Below are 27,913 nucleotides of genomic sequence, written 5' to 3' on the forward strand. Positions count from 1 at the left end.
ATTTAAAGTTAAGTGTTACCAGAAACAATTAAGAAAATTGGTTTTGGCGGCTTCTCAAAAAATAGGAGGGGGTGGATATCCTTCAGAATTCCTAGCTACACCTCTGCAAACACACACATACACAACCACACACACTTCCAAATATCTAGATATGAACTTTTATCGTTGGAACGAGCTCTTAGAAATCCCTTGAAACAAAGGAAACATGATAATGAACTAAAACTGTACTGTTCGCTGGTGACCCCAGGAGCAAAAAGCAGAAGAACAAACTACAGATTTATCGGTCAAGCATTTTGTAAAATACAGCATCAACAAACAAAACTTCACAAGCCGGGATTTGTACAAAAACCCAATTATTTAACTTTATTAACATCAATGTTTTTTCTTTTTCATCAACAGTTTCTTTTTAAATTCCAGTTCTTTATCAACAAATAGAAAACAGACTGTGTGTACAACAGATCGAACCCCTACAGCACTAAGCATTCACAAGGTAAAAATGAACATTTTTGTTTTTCGCCAGCGTTTTCAAGTCCCCCCTCCCTCCCACCGCCACCTCCACCACCACCAACGCTATAACGTTCAGGCCTCTCGGATCAGACGCTCCCTCCTGCGGCTCGTGTGGGAGAGGATGTGTGCTTGAGTAGTGCGATGGCCTGTGCTGAGTGAGGAGTCGTTCCTTTTGATGGGTGGGGTGGGGGGGTTGTGCTGTTTTTGCTCATTCAGATGGACAACCAGCTGTCAAAAGTTACTATGGTATTACAGTAGATACAACGGAGTTTCCATTAATACACACTCTAGGACAGCAGGCTCTCTGCAGTGTCTCTAGGGTTGGTAGATCAGCAGAATTAATCCTTTTAACAATATACTTTTGAAGCTGTGTATATATCTATGTGTAATTGTACATATATATAATCAATCATAATTATATATATATTTATAGTTCTATTTCTGTATAAAATAATATCAGGTTTCAGTCCAAAGGGCTGAGTCTCTTTCCCTCTGGTAGGAATGGTTGATTCTGTACAGGTGCCAGCGTTGATGGCCATACTCCTCAGCCCATATGAACCACTTCCGCTCCTTTCAGTGTGTGTGGTTCAGCTCCATCAAACCGACCAGGCTAATGGGCAGCGAGGAGACGGGAGGGACTTGAAGAGCGTTTATATTCAGAGATCAGGGAGTTTATTTTCTGTCAACTACCCTTTGGGTATAAAAGTCTGTTTTCCTCAGGTAAGTTCTCCTCTGTGGAGTATGAAGGCCTCAATGCCATAGGCTTCTGATGAAAAACAAACAAACAAACAAACAAACGAAGAGAAAACATAGAAATCATGTGCTTTCCATTTCTGTACACCTCTCATTTAGTCTCTTGTTAGCTAATTCACTTGTTTTTTTTTTTTAGCTAGCTACCATGTTTACAGAAAGATAACTTTATCAAGTGTGTGCTCTGAAATCAATTTTCTCAAAGTTGATTTTTTTTTTTTTTTTTATCGGAAACAGCAAGTGAAAAGGCAATTTTTTTTCTAATGTATTGAACTGTATAAGACCAAAAATAATGTAATGAGACATAATATGAATAACACAATAATGTCATATGATAAAAGAAATCTGACAGCAGCTCAGAGAACAGTGGTCCTCTTGTATTAGTATCTAGGAACGTGTTAAAAATACATGTCCCTTGTGCTAAAGTACCCTAAGATAAAAATAAAAAAAGTACCGATTATGAAAATAATGCATGCCCGAGGCAGGGCAGTTTAAGACAGAGGAAATGTCTGATGTTAAAATGATAATTAAAAACGTGAAAAAAAAGGTATACTAAATAATAACATTTGACATAATGAATCGTAATATTGACAACAAAACTAACAAAGAAAGGAGCGAATGCTCTCTTAGTGCTACCAGTAGCCTTTGACAATCAGGGAGGTTTGGCTTGGACAGAGCAGAGAGGCTGGCTGCCGGTCTGCCCTGTCGCGTCTGTACAAGATTTGTCCTATTTGTCATAGTCATTGTAATGTTTCCGTTATTATTTTTAAAGCAAAATTTCATGTGGTTGGTTGAGTCGGCGTGGATCTCTGTGATTGGTTGAACTCGTCGCTGGGTCTGCAAGCACGTCCCATTCTCCTCCCCTCCGGTAGCTGCGAGGGGGTTGGTTTTTTAGGGGGGTCAAGTGAGTGGATGGTGGCTGAGATGGGACACTTGGCACACTCCTGAGAGGTTTGACCAGGGAGGCTGCTCGGAGAGAGTGGTTACGTTGCATAGTGGTCAAAGCTCCCCAAGTACTCCAATGCTGCCCTGTAGCACAACTGGTACTGGTCCTGTGGAGAAGAGGAGGACAGTGAGGAAGTGCATATGCAAGGTGGTGTGTTTCAAGCATTTCAAGGGGTTTGCAGCAAAAACCCTGGTTTTGTTTCTATACTTATGTCTCTGTATTTTCAAGTGTATTTATGAGTAATGAGTTTACCCATCATTATCTTGGTGTTACCAAGTTAAGCTGGAATACTTAAAAGTAATGAAGTGACTCCAGTCTACAACTTCAGCTGTAGTGCTATGTGTTAGAGGCGTTAGTGGTGTTAGAGTATTCAGTTTCTAAATGTATCTGAATTCGTGAAAATCTAGCTTATTTCTTTTTTAAATCTTAAAATGTTCATGAACCCATTTAAATTCACACCATGACTGCCTTCTTTAATGTGTGTTGCTAGTTTCTTATATAGTGTATTTATTAATTCTTAATTCTTTAAATAAAAAAAATGGACACTAATCCTCTGTGATGGTACCAGATGAGTTTGCTGATGCACTTCTAAAACCTCTATTAAAGCAGGATTTGCCAGTGAGCCTTTGTTTCAGTGGAGCACTCCACAAAAAACACACTTTAGATAACATCAGGTTCACACATTCAAAATATACAATATTGACTTTGGAGTGTCGCCCTGTCACTGTGGGATTTTGAGCCTCGACAAAATCCTTGTCAGTACATAGTCCTCACCTCGGTCTGCACCATCGCAGGCCGCTGGGTGCGAAGTGTCTTCACTGTCTGGAAGAGGTCGACCACGCCCTCGTACCTCATCCTCTCCAGCACGATGCTGAGGGTGATGAAGACTCCGGTCCTGCCCACCCCGGCACTGAGGAGCACACACACACACACACACACACACACACACACACACACACACACACACACACACACACGGATATTTCATAAATCTACTGTCTACTGACTCTTTATGACTTTAATGTACAAAATTATGGATTTAAAGATCATTGTGTTTTCAAGCAAGTAATGACAAGGGATGTAGTTTTTTTCCACCTGAGTTGTTAGCATGAGCATACTTTTGTTCTTATAATGCATTGGTTATAAAGAGTACATCTTATTTCACTGCATTCCTGGGTCCAACAGCATTTGCACATGAATATAAATATTTCGTAAACCCTGATCAATGAGATGATAAGACAGCCTCTCGGCATTACACAATACAGTTCAACAGTAACACACACTGCCGCCAAACCTGACCATAAAATTGAATCATCACATCTTTAATACAGTCAAAACATTAAGTCCTTCATGAAGGTAGACTCTAATACATTAGTCTTAATTCGTTTCAGCTAAGTGTACCTCAAGACCTGGCATATGTGTGTAATTCTTAGAAATGGCTTTAAATGACGAAAATACCATTGAAATGACAGAGGATAGTCATAAAAGCGTAGACAGTCACAGCTAATCTGAAATGTGGTTTGTATCTCTGTCATTATCTCATGATGCTTGTACTTGTGCGTGTTGAACACTACAGATTATATGAAGCTTAGTCATTTATAAGAACTCATTTATAAGAAATTCAAACAGTAACATTTGCGAGCATGTACAAAACTCTGAAGTAGCGATAACCCGTCACACCTACAGATCTTGTTTGAATTTTATGATTAATCTGTTCCATCTTTCCTCCTTACCTGCAGTGTACAGTGATTGGTCCGTCCTGTCCAAACTGTTCCTTGGTTTTGTGCACTTGTCCAATGAAATCGATGAAGCCCTCTCCGGTTTTTGGCACTCCTTGCTCGGGCCAGTCAGTGAACTGGAACTGGCGGATTGTTCTGGACTGGCCATCCTGAGGGGCAGCAGATGAGGAGTTTAACAACATTTGAGAGGCATCGAAACGTACAGAGAAAAATAGAAAAACGAATATAATGTATAACGTGTATTTTATTCATCAGAGTTAACATTAACATTTTAAATAATCTCTATGACCAAATAACACTCGTTATCTTTATTAACACTACATTGCAGCATGTGCCTCACACATCTCCTCCACCTTTGCTCTAATGTGCCCTCAACAAAAACAACAACACCGTGACAGTCTCTCAGGTCGAAGTCCGCGAGCATCGTAACCCTGCTGGTTTTTCACAGCGGCCATCTAATCATCTAGTTCACACCTGGGATGTGAAATGAATAAAGCTGACAACCTGGAAGGAGATAAAATCAGCAAGGCTGTGGCATCCAAGGACCAACACTGAACTGCGACACATCTGACAGCACTGTGGTGTCAGCATGTGTGACTGAATGTTTTTTGTTTTTTTTGTACAAATCAAGACTTTATTTTCCAAATCTCTCTCTCTTTCAGTGCCCACATACAGCCTATACATGTATGAGAAAGGAGGAGTGGATGTGGGATTAGTGTGCTGCTGCACTGTGAGCCTTCTGATGACAGTAAAGTTTATTTATAGCTCATTGAAACTACTGCATCACAGGGAGTTCCAGTACTGGCCCTCGGGGATTGGAAGATATGCTTTTCATGTATTTTCAGTGATCTCAAAACACACACGCACACACACACATCCAGAAGCACACAAACACACACATACAATCCAAAGAGCAAGCACACTGTTACTAAATCTGGGTAAAAATGTTTGATGGCGCATTCACTTGATGTCAGCCTGTCAGGAGAAATAACACGGGATGCGTTCTGATCATCTCTACCTTGAAATCAGAGTTGGTATAATTCTTAACACAACTGTCAGCATTTATATGAAAACCTTAAATGGATTTGGAATGGATGGTTGTATTTGTGTAAAATGCCAATCAATCCTCATCCCCTCCCACCAAGACACACACACACACACACACACACACACACACACACACACACAAGCACACACAAGGGCAAACACACACACAAGGGCAAACCCACAGATATTCGCACACACAGTGAGGCCAACATACCCTGGCATCTGTGACTTTAAACTCTCGGAGGATGTACTGGGGCATGTTGTACTCAGCCATCGGATCCACCACAAAGTATTGGTACCTGGCTGAGCGCTCCGCTGGCCAGTACTGATGACACTTCTCCTACAAAAGAAAAAAGATTTAAGCACTTGAAGAACGTCTTTTCCAAACACATTCAGGGGAGAAAAATGACTTTTACATAATGACTGTCTGGCATACTAGGACAGAATATTTTCATTATAACAACTAACTGTACCTTATTAGTCATTCTGAGTCATGAGAAGGTCTCTGCTTACAAATGGTAATCCAGACAGATTTATCTGTGCCTTTTAAATACACTTTAATGGCAAAAATATTTACATAATTTGTTTGTGTCCTTAACTACAGCGATAATGTGCATGAGGGTTTTTTTTTCCATAAACTGATTATGGATGCGAGGATGAAAAAGCTGTAAAAGGCTGTTAAGTGCTGTCACAATCACCTACATAATCACAAGAAACAGCTCAGTGGAAGATATTATGGATTAAATCAAACCAAGATGACTGCCCTGATGTTTTTTTTTTTCTTTTTTATCTTAAAAGGAATAGTTCAATGCTGTAATGTCTTAAATAGCCACTTATCTATTTATTTATTTATTTATTATTTTTCAGTCATATGTAGCTATATAAGCTCTCGGGGCCCAAAGGTTTTGTTTTTTTTTGTTTTTTTGTTTTTTTGCTCTTGTCTTTAGCACTGTCATACATAACTTGTGATGCTGATGCTGTTAAGGAATGTTTGTATTCTCTTTAATAAAAATAAAGTTCCACAAAAAAAAAAAAAGAAAAAAGGAATAGTTCAAAGTTTCTGAGAGATGCGTTTATTTGCCTTTTTTGCTGAGTGTTAAAATGAGATGATTGATGCCACTCTCATGTCTGTCCCTTAAATATGAAACTGGAGCCAGCAGCTGTTTACTCGTGAAACAGAGGGAAACAGCTATCCTGGTTCTGCTCAAAGGTAAAAGCATCTGTCGACTTGCACCTCCTTGATTTTTTTTCCTGTGTCTTTGCGTTGGACAGTTGACAGTGTAGAGGCCGACAGGAAACAACAGGAGAGGCAGAGACAGGGGTATGACGTTCAGCGGAGAGCCAGGCTAGCTGTTTCTCCAGTGTTTGTGCTAAGCTAAGCTAACTGACTCCTGGCTGTAGCTCAGATGTGAGAGTGGTATTGATTTACTCATCTACTTCTCAGCAAGAAATGACTAAGTGTATTTCCCCTTTGTTGAGTTAAACTATCATAAGCAGTCTATGTCTACAATATGAAAAGGTCTGTGAATAAGCATAACATTTAGCTCTTGTTACCAAAACTGACCATTTTTAATAAAGTGTAAAGCATTCATGCTATATGGGAATTATCAGAACTCTTGGAATGCAACCAATTATTGACAAATCTGACCCGGTAGCCTGTTTCAACCAGATGCATTCGTTCCACGGTGATGACGAAGTTAATTTTTAACCAAAGTTACTGTTCAGGGTTGGAATGAATTAATATTGGAGCACTGTGTCGCAATACTCAGCTGAACCCAGCTGAGTATTGAGATTATTATCTTCCACTTTGACCTTACAGGTGCTGCATGCATTTATGTAAAACACGTTTGTGTATTACCCGTCCCATCTCTCGTAGCTTGGTGAGCATGACGACGATGGTTGAATTGTGCTCCCACAGCATCCTCCAGAAATCCTCGGTGGTCTCGGCCAGTGGGCCCTGTGTGGCCAAGTAGGCCTTCTGCTGTCTGAGGACGCAAATGAACACAGAGGAGGCAGAGATTAAACATTACACAAAATAAACATAAACTTTATTGCGCTTTCACAACTGGTATTATAAAGCACACCACAAAGCAATAACCAGAAAAGGATTTAATGATAAAGGAGTGCTGTTGTTGTAGACCGTTTAGCAAAGACTGTTAATCCGTCCCCCACCCCCTGACACAGGATATAAGACACACAACGAAACTGATGTCTTAAAGAACGATCAAATACATTCAGACACAAATCTTTTCAAATAAAATTCAAAGGCTACGCAGCTTCCTGTTACTCTACTTTTTGTTCTATGAAACATACCATCTGGCAGATATTTATATACAAGGCACCTACAGCAGCATGACTTGTAGGAAACTGATTCATAACCCATAAAGGCATGTTGTTAAAAAGCATTCAGCTGCAAACTGAAGATAATGTAACGTTCTGTTGTCCTTGTAGTGTCTGTCAAAAACGTCTCTGCAATTATGCCGACAACAAATTCCTACACATTTAATGAACATAGCAAATAATCCTTGGCAGCTATCACCATCATTGAGCTATTTAAGCCTGCTTAGATCCTCTCCTTCTTCCTCGCTGTAACACAACACAGAACGAGAGAGAGAGAGAGAGAGAGAGAGAGAGAGAGAAAGAGAGAGAGCACTCGATACGCTCACAAAACTAGAGATGAGCTCATCCACTGAGGTGCCAGGGCTGTGCTTGTGTCCTACGTGACTTTGGTCCGGCTGAGCAGTTCATTTTGTCAAACAGCAGGTGGCAGCAGCGCGCTGATCAACAGACACAGAGGGAGCTGAGTAATCCAACACACAAACACGCACATGATCATGCACACACTCACATGTTTGTAGCACATGTTAGCTCGCATCCAGGTGTACGCATTTTCGCATGCAGTAGTTTCGCATGTATATTCAGACACGGAACTACACACATGCATGCACTCAGTCACACACTGAGCCACGGCTGAACAACTAATGAAGGTGCTGCAGGCAAGGCACTAATGTGGAACCGGGAGATTAGAATATGCTCAGGGCCTCGCTCGCACAAATAAAGAAACAACAGATTGGTGGAGAGGAGATGGCATACGAGGAGGGGGAGGCAACAGAGTGAGGAATCAAATTAAAAAGATGAAAACGGGGGAAAGAAAAATGCAAAGCAAAGAGCAGAGAGATGTACAAAGTACAGAGAGAGGATGTAGAGAGGAAAATGTGGGGAGATGAAAAGAGTGAGCACTGCTCTCTCCAGCTGGTCATTGGAGTGCAAAGTAGAACTGACTGCTGAGGAAAGGAGGAGAGGAGAGTAGGGAAGAAAAGAGAAGCAAGGAGATGAAAATGTACGAAAAGGATGAATGCTAAATTTCAAATTGATAGGGTGGACCCCTCTAACCTCCCCATAAAACGGCCCCTAGCCAAAACAAAAACAATTCTAACCGTATCACACAATACTGACTTCTCTGCACACAGTGTCCCAATGAGCATGCTGCCAAACAGCACAAAGCGCTCTCTGCATCATCCCACATGACTGCAGTGCTTGAGGACATAGTGTTTCATTTCAACCTCATTACAATGCTAAAACTCCAGCCTGCATCAGAGCATATCCAGGGCTCGTGCCCCTGATAGCATAGCTGGAATCAATGGTTCGCCTCTCATTAGCTTAGCATATTATTGGCTTTTCTTGAAGGCGCTGGGGTGAAGGGCACTGGAGGCTCCTGTTTAGTTTTTATTTATGCCTGGGCTTAAAAGCAGCTTAATTACACAGTGCCGCCGGTGCACACAACAGGTCCCCACCCGGATATGTCTGTCTCTGCCATGATGTTTGGATGGAAAATTAAGATGGTGAGTGAGAGAAGAGGGTGGGAGGAGAGAGAATGAGCAAAGAGGTGCGAAGGAGACAGATTACAGAGGAGAATGGAGACAGACAGAGATATAAAGGGGTAAAAATAAAGAAGGAAAAAGAGAAAAGCGGAGGAAATGGAGAAGAGAAGAAAAAGGGGAGGGAGGAGTTTGGAAAACACACTTCATTACAATCTCTCTTGCTGCAATTATGCTATTTACACATCAACAATGGAGGGACAGCCTCTGTGGAGCATCTTCTCATTAACGACAGGACCGTAGAAACAGGGGGGGTGGGGGGTTGAGGTGTTGTCTCTGTCGCAGCCCAGTACGAAGCAGAACCCCGTACGGACTGAATGGCATTTCACGCCTGCTAAATCCATCCCCTCGCAGTACACTTCAACCACAGAAGAGTCAGCTCTGTCTGTCTCTGCCTGAACTTATATAGATATAAAACAGAGAGCTGCCTTTTCATCTTCCTCCCTCTAGGAAGCAATTTGGACTCACAGAGCACACAAGGACATGCAGTAGCTTCGATAGGAAAGTGGTAGTGGCTTAGCGGATGAGAGCCACATCAGCAGAGCGGGGAGTAATTCGTGCAAGTGGATACTACCCACTGTGGCCTCATCTTCAGTCCCCTCCCATACATTTTTATCTAGTCCACTGTGAATATTTTCTGTATTTTTCACACCTGTAAAAATCTCTGATGGCAGAAAACAACTGCAGACCTGTCACATTCAGTGCAGTCAAGGAAGTATTAGGAAAGCAATGCAATTTCTGTTCCGATTTCTGGCTCCGTACTCAGGGCATTACATTTTAAATAAAACAGTGACTGAGGTTAAAGTGCTGACTTTCAGATTTAATTTAAGGATGTTCACATCCATTTTAGGGGAACTGTGTATGATTATAGCTTTTTTTTTATGTATAAGCCCCAGATTTTTAAAGTGAATATAAACTAAATATAGTCATTATATTTAATGTGTGGTTACAAATCTTGCTCAGTCAATGTGTGCCTGAAGTCTATGACTCGTTATCATCATGAGACATTTGGTATTTCCCTGATGATGCTCTGCCAGGCCCGTGAGGCAGCCATTGTTACGTTTGGCTATTGGGGGCTTTTTACCTTCAAGTCTGCTCATTTGGATTAACAGGTCCAGACTAATATCACCCTTGTCCTTAAAAGCACAAAGTCAGCACTTTAACTTCAGAGCCATTGTATTCAACTCAAGTCTTGACGTATAAGTCCTTTGCTGACCTGTAGCCGTCGATGCAGCTGGCGTTGATGTAGTCAGAGCCCTCGACACCACGGATGGGCTGCAGGCAGACACGAGTGGACTCAAAAGGCATGATGTTGACCAGGCGGTTCTTGAACTTGTTGCAGGGTAAGTTGGCGCTGATGAACCGTGACGTGTGGGCTTTGGAGTTGGCCAGTCTCTGTTTATTAAAAGGTGGGAACAAACCAGACAGGAAGAGAGAGATGGAGAGAAAAAAAAATGAGTGCCCTGTCACCTGAAGTAAACAGACAAAGAAGTCTGAAATTCTTCCCCGACGAGTCTTTATTCAGACAAAGTTTTCTGTCTAGATAAATAAGAAATTCAACAGAAGGAGAGACATCAGAGTCAAGTAGAGACGGCTGGGAGGTATTTTAGATATCGACTGGTATAACTAAGTGCAGTGGACTTGTCTCTCATAGAGTCCCAGAGCTTCCTAGGAGGACTGTAGGCGTGACAGGCTCAGAGCTGGCAGTGGTCAGAGCACAGATGGACAGCACAGGAGTGTGTATGGACAGTCATGTACTCGGGGAGAATTTGTGTGTGTGTTATGGCCAGACTGTGTGGGCATGGAGGCTGTGGCCCCCACATACACTGCAATCATTCTCTCACTCTTTCATTCTCTGTCGTTGGCAGAAGTGTAGATGCTATTATCACTTCAAACAGAATGGATCATGGTCATAAGAGGGCTAATGGCAGAGCCGCGCTGGGAGGAAAGTGTGTAATAACATCACAGCTGATGGCTATTGACAGAAGGTGTGCGTGTGATTGCAAGTCACCTTGAACACCAGCTGTGTGTATGTGTGTGCGTCAGTCATTTTTTCATTCTCCACGCGGAGGTGTGTTGATGTGTTTGTGTTTCTGTGTTTATGTGTGTTTGTCCTGGTCTGCTTGTCCCTGAAACATGTGTTTGTGTTTGTACTCGTGTTACTACGCTCGCTGCTGTGACGCCTCAGCACCGGTCTGACCAATACAAATTTCTGTGCTTCAGCTTATTTGATTGAATTAATTATTTCCGACACTGAAATGAAGGGGCACTTAAACCTCAGAAGGTTCGCTTCTTTAGTCTGTTGCACTTTGGAAATCTTAGATAATGTAAGAGTGAGCGAAATAAGCCTGGTGCTTGCATATCAGGGTGGAGTGAGATACACATGCAGAATAGTAACATAATTTTTTCAATTACTGTTAATCATTAAGTAAAAGCTCACATCATTTCCTGTACAGTGTCAGCCCTGTGTACTATCCAGTAAACTATAAATTAGAAAAAGCTGTAAAATGTCTTTTGCTAAGTTAAATGCTTCATTACATTCTGTAGGAGTCAAGGACAACTCAAGTTTATTTTTTACACTGAATAAGTAATCAAATAGAGCCTTGAGTAATTCTTGTCTGAGGAGTGTGTTCATCAGTCACCTTGAACTCCAGCTCCATCGCAGTAACCGTCTCGCCGGGCGGGGGCTGGGTGAGTTTCTGGATGTGGGCGTACAGGTTGCGGGCCAGCACCTCAGTGTTGCCACAGGTGGCAGCCTCCAGCAGGGCTTCGTGGATGAAAATGTACTGATCTTCGGTCTGGACCATGTAGTTCCTCTGGGCACGCATGCAGTCACATGGCCGTAGATGTCTACGGACTTCTCATGCTTCATACGCTCAAGCATGGCATCGATCACGATGAAGCAGCCAGTCCTACCCACGCCCGCACTGATGGAGAGAGACAGAGAGCGAGGGGAGGTAAATCATTTTATGTTTCACTGTATATAACTGATATTTCATCATTCACACAACTGTAATAAGTTAATATATAGGTCACTAGAATGTATCATATAGGCTACAAATGAGTTCTGTATTATAAGGTGTCACTATTTAAATGAGAAAGTTAATAATAATAATGTTAATTTCTCTAGCCAGCCCCTTTTGCTGTGTATACACTTATTATGATATACGAACAGTATGTGTGTCTATCCAAATGTGACTATTCGGTGCAGAAATCAGAAATATGTCAGAATGCATTTAGAATAGTATTGTAGTGTAAGGTAAGCTTCCCGGTCTTATCATGTTCTCTCTCCGTGCTTGACAGCTGAAAACTGGACATTATGCTTTCCAGGTGAGCTGATTTACACCCTGCAGCACAAGAGCTGGACCATAATGAAATTGCTGCTGTAGAATGTGCAGAAAATTTGACACTGTAAAAGCATCCTGAGAGGCCTGATGACTGGCTGGAAAATACAAAACACAGAATAACTGAGCCCAAATGAAGGAGGATGAAAAAAGATGACCCCAAAAATAATATTTGAAAGTCTCTGTTGCACGTGGTGTCATTTACAATGCACTTGTAACACCCTTTGATATAACACACCTCTGCCCTCTGATGTGACACTGTCAGCCATAAAAATCATTAAAAGGAAAATGATCACGTCATAAAATAATGATATAATGATTTATAATAATAAAGTATTGGTTTCAACTCTAATACTGACAGTATAGCTAATTTCATAATGACATTCTCTACAAATGATATTTTCATGTTATTCCAGTATTAATGCATTTAATATAATGTTGGATTAACACATTTTGTTTTTCAGGACATTGAAGGATGTTTTTGAGTTGATGTCACTCTGTCAATTAAACACGACATAAAAAAACAACATGAAACATAAATCAAGCAATTACTTGTATACAACTGTCTAAAGAAAGAAGAAAAGAACCAGTTCATTTCCGTGGGCACCCACCTGCAGTGGACCACCATGGGCCCCGCATCTGGAGGATTGCAGGACTTTACCCGCCGTAGGAAGGCCAGGATGGGGGTGGGGTACTCTGGCACCCCATGATCCGGCCAGGCCATGAACTGGAACTGTCTCACCTCTCTCTTCTCACTAGAGCCATTCTACAGGAGAATGAGAGGCAGAGAGGTGTAAGCTTGAGCTTAGTGGGATGTTCTGACATTGTGAAATGTAATTGGTTGCCTTTTAAAAAAAAAAAAAAATTGTCATGCTGGGAACAAATGTTTTGAACAGCTAAAGGTCACACTACTTGATTAAAGGGAGCTGAAATTCTACAGTTAAAATGCGATGATGTGATTTAATTGTCAGAAATGTAGCTATTTTAAGCAAAGGTTGCGATTGGGCTCATAACTTTGATAGCAGCACATAGTGTGCTCTAGTTTCTCGGCTGTGATCACTCTGAAAGTGTAGGTGCAGATAATATGTATAATTTTGGAATTCAGCAGAAACAGTTTCTTGGCATTGTCACCATTCCTTATTGAAACCAAATAACTTTCTCCAGCTAGAGACTTGCATTTAATTAGGAATTATAACAATGTTAGAAATTATAAGTAAGTAATGGAAGAGGAGAAGTAAAAGGACAGAGTATCACTCACATTACCCAGCACTTAAGTATATGAATCAAAGTGAAAAAAATGAAATCTTTCATTGCCTTTTAGAGAACAAGAGACAAATTTTGGACGTTAAAAACCAATTACAGCGGCTAAAAAACGATTCCAGCTGTAATAGCCTTTATCGGTCTTCAGGAAAAATAAGAAATTACATTTTAAAATATGACCCCATTAATGATGAACAGCAATTACCTGCTGGGAACATGTCCTTCATGAGCATGCCTCGCTATATGGTTAACTGCAAAAGAAGAAGGCAGCACTGTACCTTGTAGAGGGCGAAGGTACGGACGCTGTAAGTGGCCAACTCCACGGTGTCAAGCATGGTGACCTGGATCATCCCATAGGTCTCTGTTCCTCGCGATGGCCAGTACTGGTCACACTTCACCTGGCAGGGAGAGAGAGAGAGAGAGACAGACAGACAGAGAGAGAGAGGGCGTACTGTCAGGAGTGAACTGCCTCTTACATCCACCGTGAGGCCAGTGAGAGGCTTGTAGGATCACACTGGTTAACAAGAAGGGAACATTAGAGGGGTCAGATCAAAGGCTTTGTCCACTGTCTAATTAAAAACTGAAGACTCAGAGTCAGCTGCTGTATCTCCTAAAAAATGAGCACCAGTGAATCAGGCAGATGCATGTGCATCCATGTGTGTCTGCATCTGAAACGGGCTTCAAAAGGGCATTAAAAAGCCCACTTTGTCTTTTACCAGCCTGTGATCATTTTCAATTAGCTAATTGTCAGGTAGTTCGCAGCCCTTTGTCATGTATGCTTTTGGTGCATTTGTAATGATTGGGTGCTGCAATGTGGAGGGAGATGTGTCTAAAAGCCCGTTCTGGCCTGCTGTGAATGGACAGCAGGTTAAGCCACCTGGCTCCATATGTGCAGCGAACAAACTTAACCATGGATGAGGCTGAAGATCCTTCGAACATTGCCACAGAGAGGTTTTGCTTCACTCCATGGATATATGAAAATGCCAGACTGGCCTTTGACACAATTTTCCCTTCACTCCTTGTGCTTTGCAAGGCTTATTTGGCATTAGATTTGAACAAAGACGGACTTTGACAGTCCTCTTCATCACTGAGATATCTACATGAACCCTTCTGCACCAGATTGATGAAACGCACTGCTGGCTGTCATTGGCGTTTGGCTCTGCTTTTCAAACAGCAATAGTAAGGTGTCTGCTCCGGAAACATTGCTGAACACCGCCTAAACCACTTGTGAATAATTTACAGTCAAAAATAGGCCATACAGTTACACAATCATGCTTCATGTGATTTTTACACCTAATTTAATAGCTGTTCACAGGGTCTGCGAGTTTGGGGTGATGAGTCACATCATTATCTAAACACTGCATAACCAGCTGAGCTTTCTTAAAGCTTCTGGGTTCAGCAAAATCTCAGAGAATGTTTTCGAGACTGAAACAGCAAAACCCGAAAAGCTTACAACATGTAGTTTGACTCTGTGAGGCAGGTTAAGTCCCTAACAATTGTCTTCCAAACGACGTGTCTTCAATCAGTCAAAGGCACTCTGAACAACAGCATCAGCTAAAAAGATTTTTAAAACGAAACATTTTAAAAGTATGTAGGGAAAATTAGTCATCTCAGATAAGCAAGAAAATGCTGCTATACTTTCATTTTCCATATAGAAACTGAACAAATGCAGGCACTGTTCTAATGTCAGAATTTCTGGGACTAGGACTTGCTGCTGCTATTGATTTGGATAACATGAGAGGAAGAGATGTGATGCGGGTAAGCTAATCATATTGATACTGCAGTGCCAAGCTGACATTTGGAAGCACCTTGGCTGTCTCAGCGAGCTAGTACAAATCGACAAACAAAAAGAGCTAAAATTCACCCCCTCACATTTCACCTCCCCTGGTGACAGCTCCCATTCAGAGGCAGAGGCAGACCTTGCAGGAGAAACTCAATTGAGTGATAGGGAACCGCTTGCAGTATAAACATATGGATTAGCAGTCACCACTGTAATGAATATCTCTGTGCTGTCTGTGGTTGGGTGGCATATTCTTCCTCGCAAGCAAACACACACACACACACACACACACACACACACACACACACACACACGCACACACGCACACACACACACACACACACACCGCAGGTTTCACTATCATCTGCTTCTGCTTTGAACCTTGCTTCTCATATGTCGTCACCTGGCCTTTTGCAGAGGACACAGACCCCTTATCTAGACAGACACACAGAGACACACAGACACACAGACACAGACACACACACACACACACGAGTAATACTTCTGGTCTCATTTCAAGTTCTGACCTTTTAGGGTTTTACTAACTGGTAATGATAGTGAGAGAGGAAACTGAAATTTGCCTGCTGCCGGATCTCATCATATTTGTCAAGCTCCTGCTCTGTTTGGCATAAGACATGGGTTGGGCTGGGTGGTGGGAGGTTGACTCACACACCATATGTGTATGTCTGTGTGCGTACGTGAGAGAGAAAGACACAAATAGAGGATGTGTATTTATGTAAAGGGACTGGACAAAATAACAGAAATCCCTGAAAATGTAGCAGCACCACGTGTCTAATCAGGGGTACAGGCAGTTTTCTGTGATTTTTTGTAATTATCTTATTAAATGTCTGTTCATTATCAACTTGCAAACATTGTTTGTTTGATGCAATTTACAGCCTGATAGGATTTTTCAGGACTGCTCCACTTATTAAATAAAGTCATTTTCAATGCAGTGGCAATCTAATAAATTCCATTCACTGTTTGCTGCCTCATATTGCACTGGAAAGAGTTATTTAAATATTGTGACAGACATTTATATCACATATACGTAATCCTAATTGTCATTTAACTAAACATTTACTTTGTATAGTAGAGGTGGTAATTGGGATTTATACATACAATCTATTATTAATACACAGTTAACACATTAATTTACTCTGTATGGCAAATTCTATCAACAGTATAAACGTCAACATGCAACTAAAAACTGTTTTTAGGGATTAAAACAGGAGTTAGTCACCCCCTCCTGGTTTGGAAATCAAACTCCAAAGCTTTAATGACGTCATACTAAAGAGCGGCTGTTTCATTTCAGGTTCCTTATGTTGTGAGATCTCCATTATTTTGTTCCTATGTACAGTATACAGTATATATGTGGCTGTGACTCTGGGATCAAAGCATGGGAGCATGGTCATCTGTCACAGAGTTGTGAACCTGCCACTCTGACACACTAAATATTCAGAGAGGTATTTGAGAGGATGCGTTTATTCTTGCTGAGATTGACTGAAAGTGTCATAAAAGCCATCTCATCAAACATAACCGCACTGCAGGTATTCTCCGAGGTACAAATAAATGAGCTCTGCTCCAAAAAGACATGGTGCGCTCATAATTTGGCTAAATGATGGATATCACTGACAGATAAAAATTAAAACAGATCATAGTGTTTTGACAGATGGCAAGTAATTTAAATCTTTACTTAACAAAGAGTTGCTTTTTTGCATACTCACTGTGGATGAATTGAGCTTCAGGCAATGACCCACCCACCCCCCACCCAAAAAAAAAAAAAAAAATCAATGCGTATGATTTTGGAAATGAACTCTTTCATTTACAATCCCTGTTACTTCCAGTTCTTATTTTGGGGACTCTTTCATTAAGGCACCGTATGCACACACTAATAATGCACCACATACTGGCAAGGCTCCACGCTGGTTTATTTCCTCCAAGGAATTCATGAGCATGATTTTGTGATGGTAATTAAATAAACCCATCCCAATTTTGAATCTCAAGTTTCCCATGTCCTCTTTTTTTTTTTGCTTTTATTAGCTTGAATGTATTTTTAGGAGCCCACGGGTGTTGTTCGGTGACAATCCTCTTAACTCTTCAACTTCAGAGTTTTCATTATAGCACCGTGGCTTTCGAGAGCCAAATTCAGAAAATGCATACACAAATGAGACACTCTGTCTATAAAACCTTGGCATGGTGTTACAAAATTAAATATGTGGCAATCAAGTATTGAGCTCTCTAAGCAATTTCTAAATAATGAACAAAAGAGAATTCACATTATTATGAATCTCTAAATATAACTACACTGTACATGTTCATAATTAACCGAAAAACGTACCTTGCTTTCAGTAAAGGGTATGCGTATGTTGTCATTATATGCAAAGTTACCATGGCAACTCAACCATAAGCGGCAAACAAACAGTAGGAGGGAAAATGGGAGACGGTAAAAAGCTATTGTGCAATTTTACTTCACAAACAGATTTAGAAGGAATTCATGCAGAAATTTTTAGAGATTGCTGAAGACTTGATAGAAGAGAAGCAACGTGAAGCGATACTGTCCACAGACAACCAAAATATCCTTTGAAGTCCTTGTGACTTTGATCAGGCTGACAAATCCTGCTTTAAAGTAGGACTGGGGGTCTATATGCCTTCAGGCTTTGTTGGGTGTAATGTTACTTCCCTGCCGTCGAGCTACATAAATATAAACATATGTATGTCAGGGAACTCAACTTCTGGCCACATTTCAACTTTGCACATTTCACATTTAAAAAACTGTCTAATATGTCATAGTCCTGTCAAATTCAATGGCCCTAAAATTTACAAGAAAGTAACTTGTTTTCCCCCTAATATTGCAGCTCTCCCCATCTGTAGCAGCCTCCTGTTGGCTGAAAGGTAGTGCTAAAGGTTGTTGTATCACATAAAAAAGTGACATCAATTCTCCTCTATTCTTCCATTATGTGCTACAAGCAAATGTGTTTCGATGACATTTCACAACAGGAAAATGTGTTTGTGGTTTCTTTCTTTACTACATAAACACTAAAACATTATGAAGTAATCATTTTTATTCATATGGTGTTTATGATTGATAAATTATGTAATTAAATCTTTGAGTATGCACACATCAATAAATCAATGCATCATAATTAACTGTTAAGGAATGAGGTCACTGACTGATTGCTTTACTTTACAGTGTTTTATAGTAAATCACAGTGTCTCTCCTTACCCGTGACTTCTCCTCCAGTCTAGTCATCATGACGATGGTGTTGGATCTTTGCTCCCACACCATCCTCCAGAAGTCGCTTAGTGTCTCTGGCAGAGGCCCCTGTGTGGCGATGTAGGCATTCTGCTTCCTGTAGCCATCAATGTAGTTAGCGTTGATGTAGTCGCTGCCTGGAACAGCTGTAACAAGGAGCAGCGAACATTGTTATGGTTATTTGATCTAACAATATTGCTCGGTCACAGAGATTAAATTAAGATCAGAATCATTTTAATAAAAATGAATGATACATTTATGGAGATTTCTTCTTACTGATATTGAACACTTTGATACAGATTGTACAAAGACAATCTACCTCTATCAATCACCTATGATAACTGGTACATTCAAATGAACATAACATACTGTATCCAAGAAAAACAGTTACATGGGCTTTGTGGATAAAAACTCAGATTTTCTAAAGTAGCAGCTGCAGGCAAACAAAATGTCCCTGGTACTGATGAAGCAGGCCTCAAGCAGTGGCAGCCTCTGTCAATGGCTATCTGAAAGGTTAAGTGGTTACATGAGCTCTTACCATCAACAGAGGTAAGTACCACTCTTGAGTGGTCATAGGCGATGACGTTTGCATAGCGATTCTTTGGCTTGTTGACTTCCATGTTGGAGTTCTCCCAGGTAAACTGCTGGCCTGGATCAATGGACTGTGAGAGAGGGCAGGGATGAAAAGAGAGGGGGCAAATAACAGAAAGACGGAGAGAGAACAATTATAAGAGAGTCGACACAGAGCCAAGAAAAGCAAAGAGAAAATAATAAAAACACAAAGGGAAGCTCTTGAGTGCAACATTGGTAAGAGGATAGGGCAAAATTACACTGCTGTCTGCTGAAACCCATTCTGCAGCAGTATAGTATGGACAACAAAGCCTTTAAATGGAACATACACCCACATCATGTCACTTGAAAAGCCACAGTGGAGTGCTAAAGGTTAGCGGTTTTATATTGTGTGGGACACTGTGCAGTCTGAGGCTATCAGTTAACAAAGCGCCATATTGCAGGCTACACTGCAACTGCTGTCAGTGCATTAACGGGTTAATCATTTGCATGACATTTGGGACTTGAATGCTAACGAAGCAGAAATATGAAGGCACTTGTTTCACTCAAATCATCATCATTGATTGAGCCAAGAGAGGCAACATATTTCTCCAGTTTCTATATCCAACATGATGAGAATGAATTGGTTTGAGCTGTTGAATAAGTCTTTTGCTGAATCTTGCAGGCAAACACAAACACTCGTCCTCTCCCTTTAGGATGGTCCTACTGAATTACCTAATTCTTAGAAGTCACATGCATGACTGCTTCTTGTAACGAAGCAGATTCCTCTCATTCTCTGTCCTCCTTTCTTTTCACATCTTCTATTTCTGTTGCCTTTTCCTATCTCGTATTTTTGTTTCACCCTTTCACTTATAGCTTCTTTCTGTTTCTAACCCTTTCCATCTTACATCATTTGTCTCCCGGGCTGAGACGACAGTAGACTGCATACATATTGATCTAGGGAGATATGTGACGGCCTCCCATCCCTTGGCTCAATAATGTCACAGAGTCTCTTGTTATTCTGTATCGATCCCTCTAAGCTCACACCGGAACCATGTCCACTAATTCCCCGGACCTTTCGCCTCACAAATCCAGCAGGACTCAGAACGACACCTTTGAAATTCCTTCACTTACTTACTGTGGCTGTAACGCTAATTTACTTATTAGAGGTTATTTCATGTCAAAACTTGACAGCTCAAACATAATGATAATTATTACTGGATAAAGGATTAAATAGAGGGTGCAAGGTGAGGCCCAGAGAGAACGCTGGGCCATTAAATGATTAGCAAAACAGCAACACAACAAGTGTTGTACTAAGCCACACATGAGGAAGGTGTGGTTTGTCCTACTGTAACTATCAAGATGTTGTACAGCAAATTGGCCTTCAGTACTGTCCTACAACAACAATAACTTTCTAGCTCCCGCTATGTCTTCCTACGGAGGAAAGTGACACCCACATAGGTATAAATATGGTATAAGTCTGAACAAGTTATTTTAGACCAGACTATTTTAGTGCACATGGTATTTGATTTTGAACAAGATGAATGAAAATTGTGGAGTTCTCATATGCAAGAAACTTTTACTGCAGCTCAAAATTGTTGAGTGCTGAGAGTCATGTGGGTATAGGCCTATTGCTGCTGATGAGCTCAGCACTGCCAATTTCTCTGTCCATGCCTGCCAGTATGAAGAGAAAGATTTCATTTGCAGTCAAAACATGTCATATCCATTTGAGAGCTCATTGAACACAGCAGGCCCACTACACAAACAAGTAAGGTAGAGATGGTAGAAAGAGGTGAGAAGCAAACGCCGAAGGTATTCTCGCTGACACACTGGAAATGCTTTCAAATGAACATAATGATAGTGCTATGACGACTGCAGCGTGATATTGCTTCCCACGTTAAAAAAACTGTCAGGGGTGCTGCAGCATGCCTGATTGACAAATTCTGCTCATTACCCAGTGTTCTCATTGCTCAGTGTGATGCGGACTGGCGTTGGTGGTAAAGGAAGTGTCAGGCCGCCTAAAACATCAGGGAGAGGAAGTGGTGAAGCCTCTACAATTTCTGTGCCTTTGGGGTAAGGCACAACGGGAGCAGCCGGCGAACGTGACTGTGACAAAGCGCCATGAGCTCTGCCACAGCGCCTCAGCTGGCACAGAGACGGGCGGCCATCTGCCGGGCATGGAGGGGGTCTTCCCTGGCTTGGAATGACTGGTGCAGGGGGGGAATGGGGCTGGGCTGGTTGCCTGCAGTCATACAAGCCACTTCTCTGGCTTGATTCGTTTACACTAACTCAACAGGCCGGGAGGGCAATGTGCTGGAGAGGCACTGAGCAACACAAGAAAGCACTTAATTGAGTGCAGATTTTTACCAAGGCCTAATTATCTCCCCAGTTAGCTGTTAATTTCACAGTGAACCACATCAAAAATCTATTACAATTACATACGCTATTATAAAATGTGTAACTCCGTTTACAAACATTTAATGTATATTCCGTCAAGCATTATAATGGCCCTTCTCACAGACTTCATACAAGACTGTTCTTTTTATGTGTTTTATTCTATCCTCATTAATGGAAATGGGGTGGACAAAATATTCCTATTAGTATAAGACCAGACATTTCAACAGCTCAACAAATTACAGCCTCAACAATGACCTCTCAATTTCAAGAAAAACTGAACATAAATCCCATCTTCTTGAAGGTGGGATTTATGCACGACTGTTCTATTAGAAGACATTAGATGGGAGTACTATAACTGAGAAGAAAATGTATGTAATCATGTATGAAATCTGAATGCATAAGGCCTTAATCATGTGAGACAAAATGCCCAAACATGGTTGACTAACAAAATGAAGCACCACATATGGTTCTAAATGTTTTTTCTTTTATGTGGGGAACACTGCTGGGTAGATAATAGAACAGTTATATAAGCTTTCAAATAGATGTTATTTTCACAGTAAACACTGGACAGGGCAGATAACAGAGCAGTTATAAATGTTGGCTAAAGTTTGGACTCGTGGTGATGCTTGGGGAAAGGTCATGAGGTCATCAAAATAAATTTGCTGTTTCTCTCTGGAGTGTGAAATTGCACTGCAAATTTCATGCTGGAGCAACGTATGCTGGTCACAGACAGACAGTGGCAATCACGTAACCTTTTAGGTCACAGCGAATGTAAAAAAGATCTACAATCACTCCGACAGCCTAGTTGGATCCATCGATGTGAGGAATAGAGCTGATTAGACAAAACCGATTGAACAATCAGAACAAATAAATAAAAGACAGCTCTTGTTTTTCTGCATTCAAGGATGCCTCTTCCTCTTCATCTGGCCTTGCTTAGTCCCATAACCAAGTTTGTGCCACTTTAAATGCAAATTTGCTCCTTTTTTTATTTTTTTATTTAAGGAAGAACACTGACACGAGATAATCCCTTGCAGAGTTGCATCGGAGAGACCGCTTGCAAAATAACATTCTTCGGGGAAACATCAAGACGCACACAGATTGCTTTAGCAACTCGCCACCTGCTAGCTTTGTGAAAAAGCATCTCGCAGCATTTAATGTAAGTGTTGGTTTCCTGGTGGGATTGGTAATAGAGCTGTAAAAATGACTGAAGAACGTCTGTGAAAGAAGTCTTCCATAATCCATTAGAATTCATGCATATGGGATCAAAGAGACATAAACAACAAACTTCCTCCTAGACATGATAACAAAAAAAAAAATCCACATTTGTATGCTTGAAAGACGCAGAGACACTATACACTATTAGTGCACGGCTCTTACCTCATACTCCTGGGAAAAGCGGAGGCCGTCGTTGGCCTTCAGTCGCTCAATGTGGTCAGCCAGGTCAACGACAGGAATGGGCGGGTGCTCCCTCATCCCTGGGAGAGGAAGAGGAGGAGGAAGAAGAGGGAAGAAGACAAAGACAAGAGTGAGACCTGGCTGTTCCTACATGATACATGCACATCGACTTGCACAAACACTGGTTGGACCACAGGGTGAGTGAGGCTGCCAGTGGGACCATGAGGTGGCTGTGTAACGGTGAGGAGAGTGCACTTTGTTCAACAATGCATGAAGAGAGGGAGAAAAGAGAGAAGAGAGAGAGAGGGAGAGAGAGAGAGAGAGCGAGGGAGCGCGCAAGTTGAAACAGGCTGGTGACATTTGGTGATATCGTCATGCTAAGTGAGGAGGACAGAGGTGGGGCTGGCTTGGCGATGCACATGAGTGACTGGGTGAGCATGCTCCTGGAAGGAAGCAGGAGGCAGACATCTCTCTGACTCCACAACGCTCAATTGGTGGCAGAGGTGGGATCAGAGCAAGAACCCACAAGTCTCTACAAATGAGTCACACTGTCACTTCCCAGAGAGGAAAAAAACTGACTGGTCACCAGCCAAAACTCATTTCTTTGAAAATCTCTTTCCCTACAATAGACTATCTCTCGGCCCAGCCTGGAGCGCTTGGGCTGGATTAATTTCAAACAACCCCCCTGCCGCTCTCCAGATTTCTCATCGCTGGGTTATTGGATGATTTATTGCTAATCTACCGACACAAATTCCCCCTGTGCCTCTGAACTTGGCAAGGCTCTGTGCTTAAACGGATTGCTTGGAACTTGCCCTATGTGTTAAAAGTTAACTGTATGCCACGCATGACAACGCTATAAAGTTATACATGGAGCATCATTAACCAAACATATAGCCTTGAAGTCACACAGAGATCAGAGAGACACTTTCAAATGCTATAGATATTAACATTAGCACCTTTGGCTGAGCGAACCTATAAGGTCATGATGAATGACTGCTGCAAGCTCATTATTGCTGCAATGCTAATGGCTAATACCTGGTAACTATGGCCACTGCACAAAATGAGACCTGACCAATTATACTAATTTAATACTATCACACAGAGGGACCTATAACCACATTAACATCAGTGTGTACGTGTTTGCGTGTGTGCTGCCAGGTCTTTTATAGCCATGTTGCTGGTTAAATGGAGAGTGAAGTCATAGATACCAACTAATGTAGAGCAAGTGTAACTGTCCGCACTGCTAAACTATCCATGAAAACATCTAGCCCTCTGCTTCCGCACCAAAAAAGGTGTGGGAAGTTCACAGCCTAGAGAGGACATTGCTGCATCCTTGGAGCGCCAGAGGCTTTAAGCTTGTGGGCTTGTGATGTCTGTCAGGATTGCAACAAGGGAATGGGATCAGGAGCGAGTGAAAAAGGAAGAGAGACTGCACGTGTGGGAAATATACAGTAGGTGAGAGAGCAGACTAACTTGGAGTGTTGGGGCAGCGATGAGTGCTGGGACCTGTGGAGAGAGGAGAGTGAAGGAGGGAGGAAGAAGAACACTCAATCAATGGAGATGGCTCAGGATCAGACCAGGGCCAAACAGTATCTGCAAATAACCTTTCAGGCTAGTTGGAGTGCGCAGCTGTTGGTGTTTGCCCTCTCAGGACAATTCAAGTAGTGTGCTTTAGGCGGTTAAACAGGAGAGCATACAAAGCTTGACTTTAAAATACTCCTGTGACTGCTAGGTGTAAACAGGAGTACTTCGTAAAGGGCATCAGATTTTTTATCTGATGCGTTGAAGGAAATCTTATTACAACTTGGGTGTTATTTTAATATTTTTGGCCGTCACTTTAGTTATCGGTTATGATAAAATGATAAAACCCATAGTTATTACTGAGATGTGGGAACATGAGATGTGAGTGGTCAGACAGACGGTAAACAAGCCAACATTTTTTGCCAGATGATCCTAAACTACTTTATTCGTGGGGAAAAATAAAAGTGAGTGCATCCGATATTTTGTTAACATCGTATTGCATGGTGCCTAATTGGTCATATTTTGGATTTAAACCCTGTGCCAAAAGGTAACCTGAAGACTGAGGCGATCTGCAAACTCTCACACCTTACATCTAATGAAGGTGGCAGCATCTGGAGGTAACACCTCTAATCTACACATATTGAGCCGACACATGTCTTTTCTTATAAATGTCTGGTGTAACCAGCAATAGTGGTATTGAGACATGAGTTCATTACCCGATGGGAAACTTTCCACACTGCGTCATCCCTGATCAACAGTAAGTATGCTTGGTCAAGTTGAACCAGGAAATGAGTCTATAAACTTTGATGGATATTTTCAACTCTAAGTTTGTGTGACTGTTTTCTCTTTCAAATAATTTAATTAACCTGAAGAGTTTCACTGTCTGACTACCTGAATTCTTTGCTCCATTGGACTTGTTAAGTACAATCTTATTATCACAGAAAAAAACAATGCCCCAAACTACAACCCAGTTTGCATGAGACCAGAACTCCCCTTTAAAATGTTCCTCTGTGACTACTTTCAGCAAATTGCACTTGGCTCTAAATGGCACTACATGCTTTATCAGAAGTGCTTAACACAAGTGATCTCGGTTAAGTATTTGCAAGTAGCACCTGAACCAGAACTAGTATCTGGCAAGGATAAACCAGGTCATTTACTCACAGAACCACACAACAATCAGAATCAGAGCAGGAATGTTCACCTGCTGTGGGCGAATCAAAGAGAGAAGGAACAAGAGACAGAGGAATGGGCTGTTCAATATTCACTCAGCTCAGCCTTGGAGTCTCACACGTGATTTTTGATAATCACCACTCTTGAAGCAAAACAGCGAGGTGGAAAGGGAGAGAAAGAAAGAGATAAATGTTGACGTACGAAGAGAGAGTGGGGATAGTGAGAGAGAGAGAGAGAGACAGACAGAGACACAGACAGACAGAGACACGGAGAGAGAGAGAGAGAGAGAGAGAGAGAGAGAGAGATTACCCTACAGGGGAAATGGAAGACAAAAGAGGAAAGAGGTGGAGTGGGAGGATGGAAGAACAGGGCTCTGTTAGAGCAGCAGCACTGCTTAATTCCTCTGCAGGGGTTCAAAGGGGCTGTGTGTGTGCATGTGTGTGTACTGCGAATGGGATCTTTAATAACCCGTGAGAAGGGATACACACACACACACACACACACACACAGAAAACACACAGAAACACAGAAGTGCACAAATGCGCGTGCACTGGGGTTGACATTTTCTCTCAGCTCCATTGTTCCCTCTGCCTGGCTCACCTTGACATCAGAGGCAGCAGGACTCATTACCAGCTGGGTGGAATGAAAGGATCTCATGGAGGGAGGAGGAGCGAGGACCGAGGGAGGAGATCAGGAGGAAAAAGGAAGGAGGCTGACGCTGAGGCGAGCACCCTGACAAACCCTCCCCTCCTCAAAACCCACCACACTTCACTACTGTGCGTGGATGGAATCTGAATTCACTCAGCCTAACTCCACTCACACTGACCAGTGCCGGGTATGATGGCGAACATGATTTGTTTATTTTCTCTTATCGACCAATTTTTCTTTTTTTTGCGAACTGGTCAGATTTTTAGCCTGAGGATAAATAACAAAATGAGGCAGGACACATGAATTTCACACTGCAACATCTGTTACAAGGCACTAACAAACAAGAGATCCATCAAAAGAAAGAGGAAGGCAGGTGTTCATTGCAAAAGTAGATTGCTTCTGGAAAGGCTGTTTAGAGTTTAGATGAAAAAAAAAATCATTCCAAAATGCAATATCCACCATTTAGGAAAGAAATCTGGAAGTTAAGATATATTAAGGAACACTATTATAGGTCTGAGTCACCTTTAGATATTTTCTCTCAGTGTTGAAGATAGAATCGTCTGTGTTTTTAAATTACTGACTGATGAATTTCACAAAGGGTTTTTATTTTGGAAGCCAGAGTCACAGAGACGGAATATACTTTTTACTCATTTTCATGAAAGAAACATTGGCTGAACCTGCAAGACTCTGATTAAAATTCACACACTTACGATAGCGGACAGTCACGCATTTCAACAAACTTACCCAAAACAACAAACTTTCCTTAGTTTACCACTAAACTAAAGGTGCATGAGAGCAAGCGGAAGTTGGAGTTCACATAACATCAGAGATACTAACTCCGCCAAGGACGTTATGTTTTCACCCATGTCTGTTTGTTTGTTTGTCAGCAGGATTATTTAACAAGTACTGAACTGACCAAACTTGGTGGTGGGATGGGGCTGGGGACAGGGAAGAACCCATTACATTTTGGTGTGGATCTAGTTAAAGGGGCTGATCCAGGATGTTTTTTTTTATTTTTTTTATCACTTTCCTTAACATTGTGTGATTGGGTATTTTTTTTACACTTTTGTCAATTTCTCAGAAAATGTTTGTATCTTGATGTAAAAAATCAGATGTATTTATGGTGCTGAGATCCATGATCTTGTACTATTTGGTGCAGATACACATAATAATCCGGATCTGGTGGAAGAAAGTGCTGAATCCGCATTACACAGGGAGTTGTACTTATCATTAATAGTAAGTAACAGTGCATATGGCACCGGCAGCATTTAGGACTGTTTACATCAGTATTTCATTCGACATGCAACTAATAGAATTACACAATAACAATAGCAGTTGCGACACAGCAATGAGACAATTCATATAGTTGTAGAGATGTGTAAACTGTATAATGCTTAAGTCATCATTTCACACAACAGGTAATAAAACCATACAGCTGCCTTGTGGAGGGATTAAAGATGATAAATAAATAAAGCTATACTTGAGAACAAAAGACGTGTGTGAGTGTTTTGGCCTTGGTGGAGGTATGCACTCTACTGAATGCCAATGTAGTTACCCCCACCAAGGAGGTTATGTTTTCAGCCAGGTCTGTTTGTTGGTTTGTTTATTACCTCTGCCAAGGTGATTATGTCTTCACCCGTATTTGTTAGTTAGTTTATCATCAAGGTAACGCAAAACATACTGAACCCATTTGCACCAAACTTGGTGGAGGTATGGGGCATGGGCCAGG

The 27,913-nt window shown here is 41.5% G+C and overlaps 1 protein-coding gene across 1 annotated transcript in view; it reads right to left on the reverse strand.

The window, feature by feature from the left end:
* Positions 1-336: 336 nt before the first annotated feature.
* Positions 337-27,913, reverse strand: part of LOC111655880 (receptor-type tyrosine-protein phosphatase F-like) — a 127,271-nt gene continuing 99,694 nt past the window's right edge. Inside the window, 14 exon segments of the mRNA XM_087174274.1 lie at positions 337-2,309; positions 2,978-3,113; positions 3,937-4,091; positions 5,204-5,329; positions 6,848-6,974; positions 10,084-10,262; positions 11,510-11,700; positions 11,703-11,794; positions 12,823-12,977; positions 13,750-13,869; positions 18,475-18,650; positions 19,043-19,166; positions 22,828-22,925; positions 24,319-24,351. Coding sequence (XP_087030400.1) covers positions 2,241-2,309; positions 2,978-3,113; positions 3,937-4,091; positions 5,204-5,329; positions 6,848-6,974; positions 10,084-10,262; positions 11,510-11,700; positions 11,703-11,794; positions 12,823-12,977; positions 13,750-13,869; positions 18,475-18,650; positions 19,043-19,166; positions 22,828-22,925; positions 24,319-24,351 — 1,781 coding nt within the window. The 3' untranslated portion in view covers positions 337-2,240.

The sequence above is a fragment of the Seriola lalandi genome, unplaced genomic scaffold (genome assembly GCF_002814215.2).
Source record: "Seriola lalandi dorsalis isolate HSWRI2012SDOR001 ecotype SW California unplaced genomic scaffold, Sedor1 jcf7180002054334, whole genome shotgun sequence".
In the NCBI taxonomy this organism is placed as follows: domain Eukaryota; kingdom Metazoa; phylum Chordata; class Actinopteri; order Carangiformes; family Carangidae; genus Seriola; species Seriola lalandi.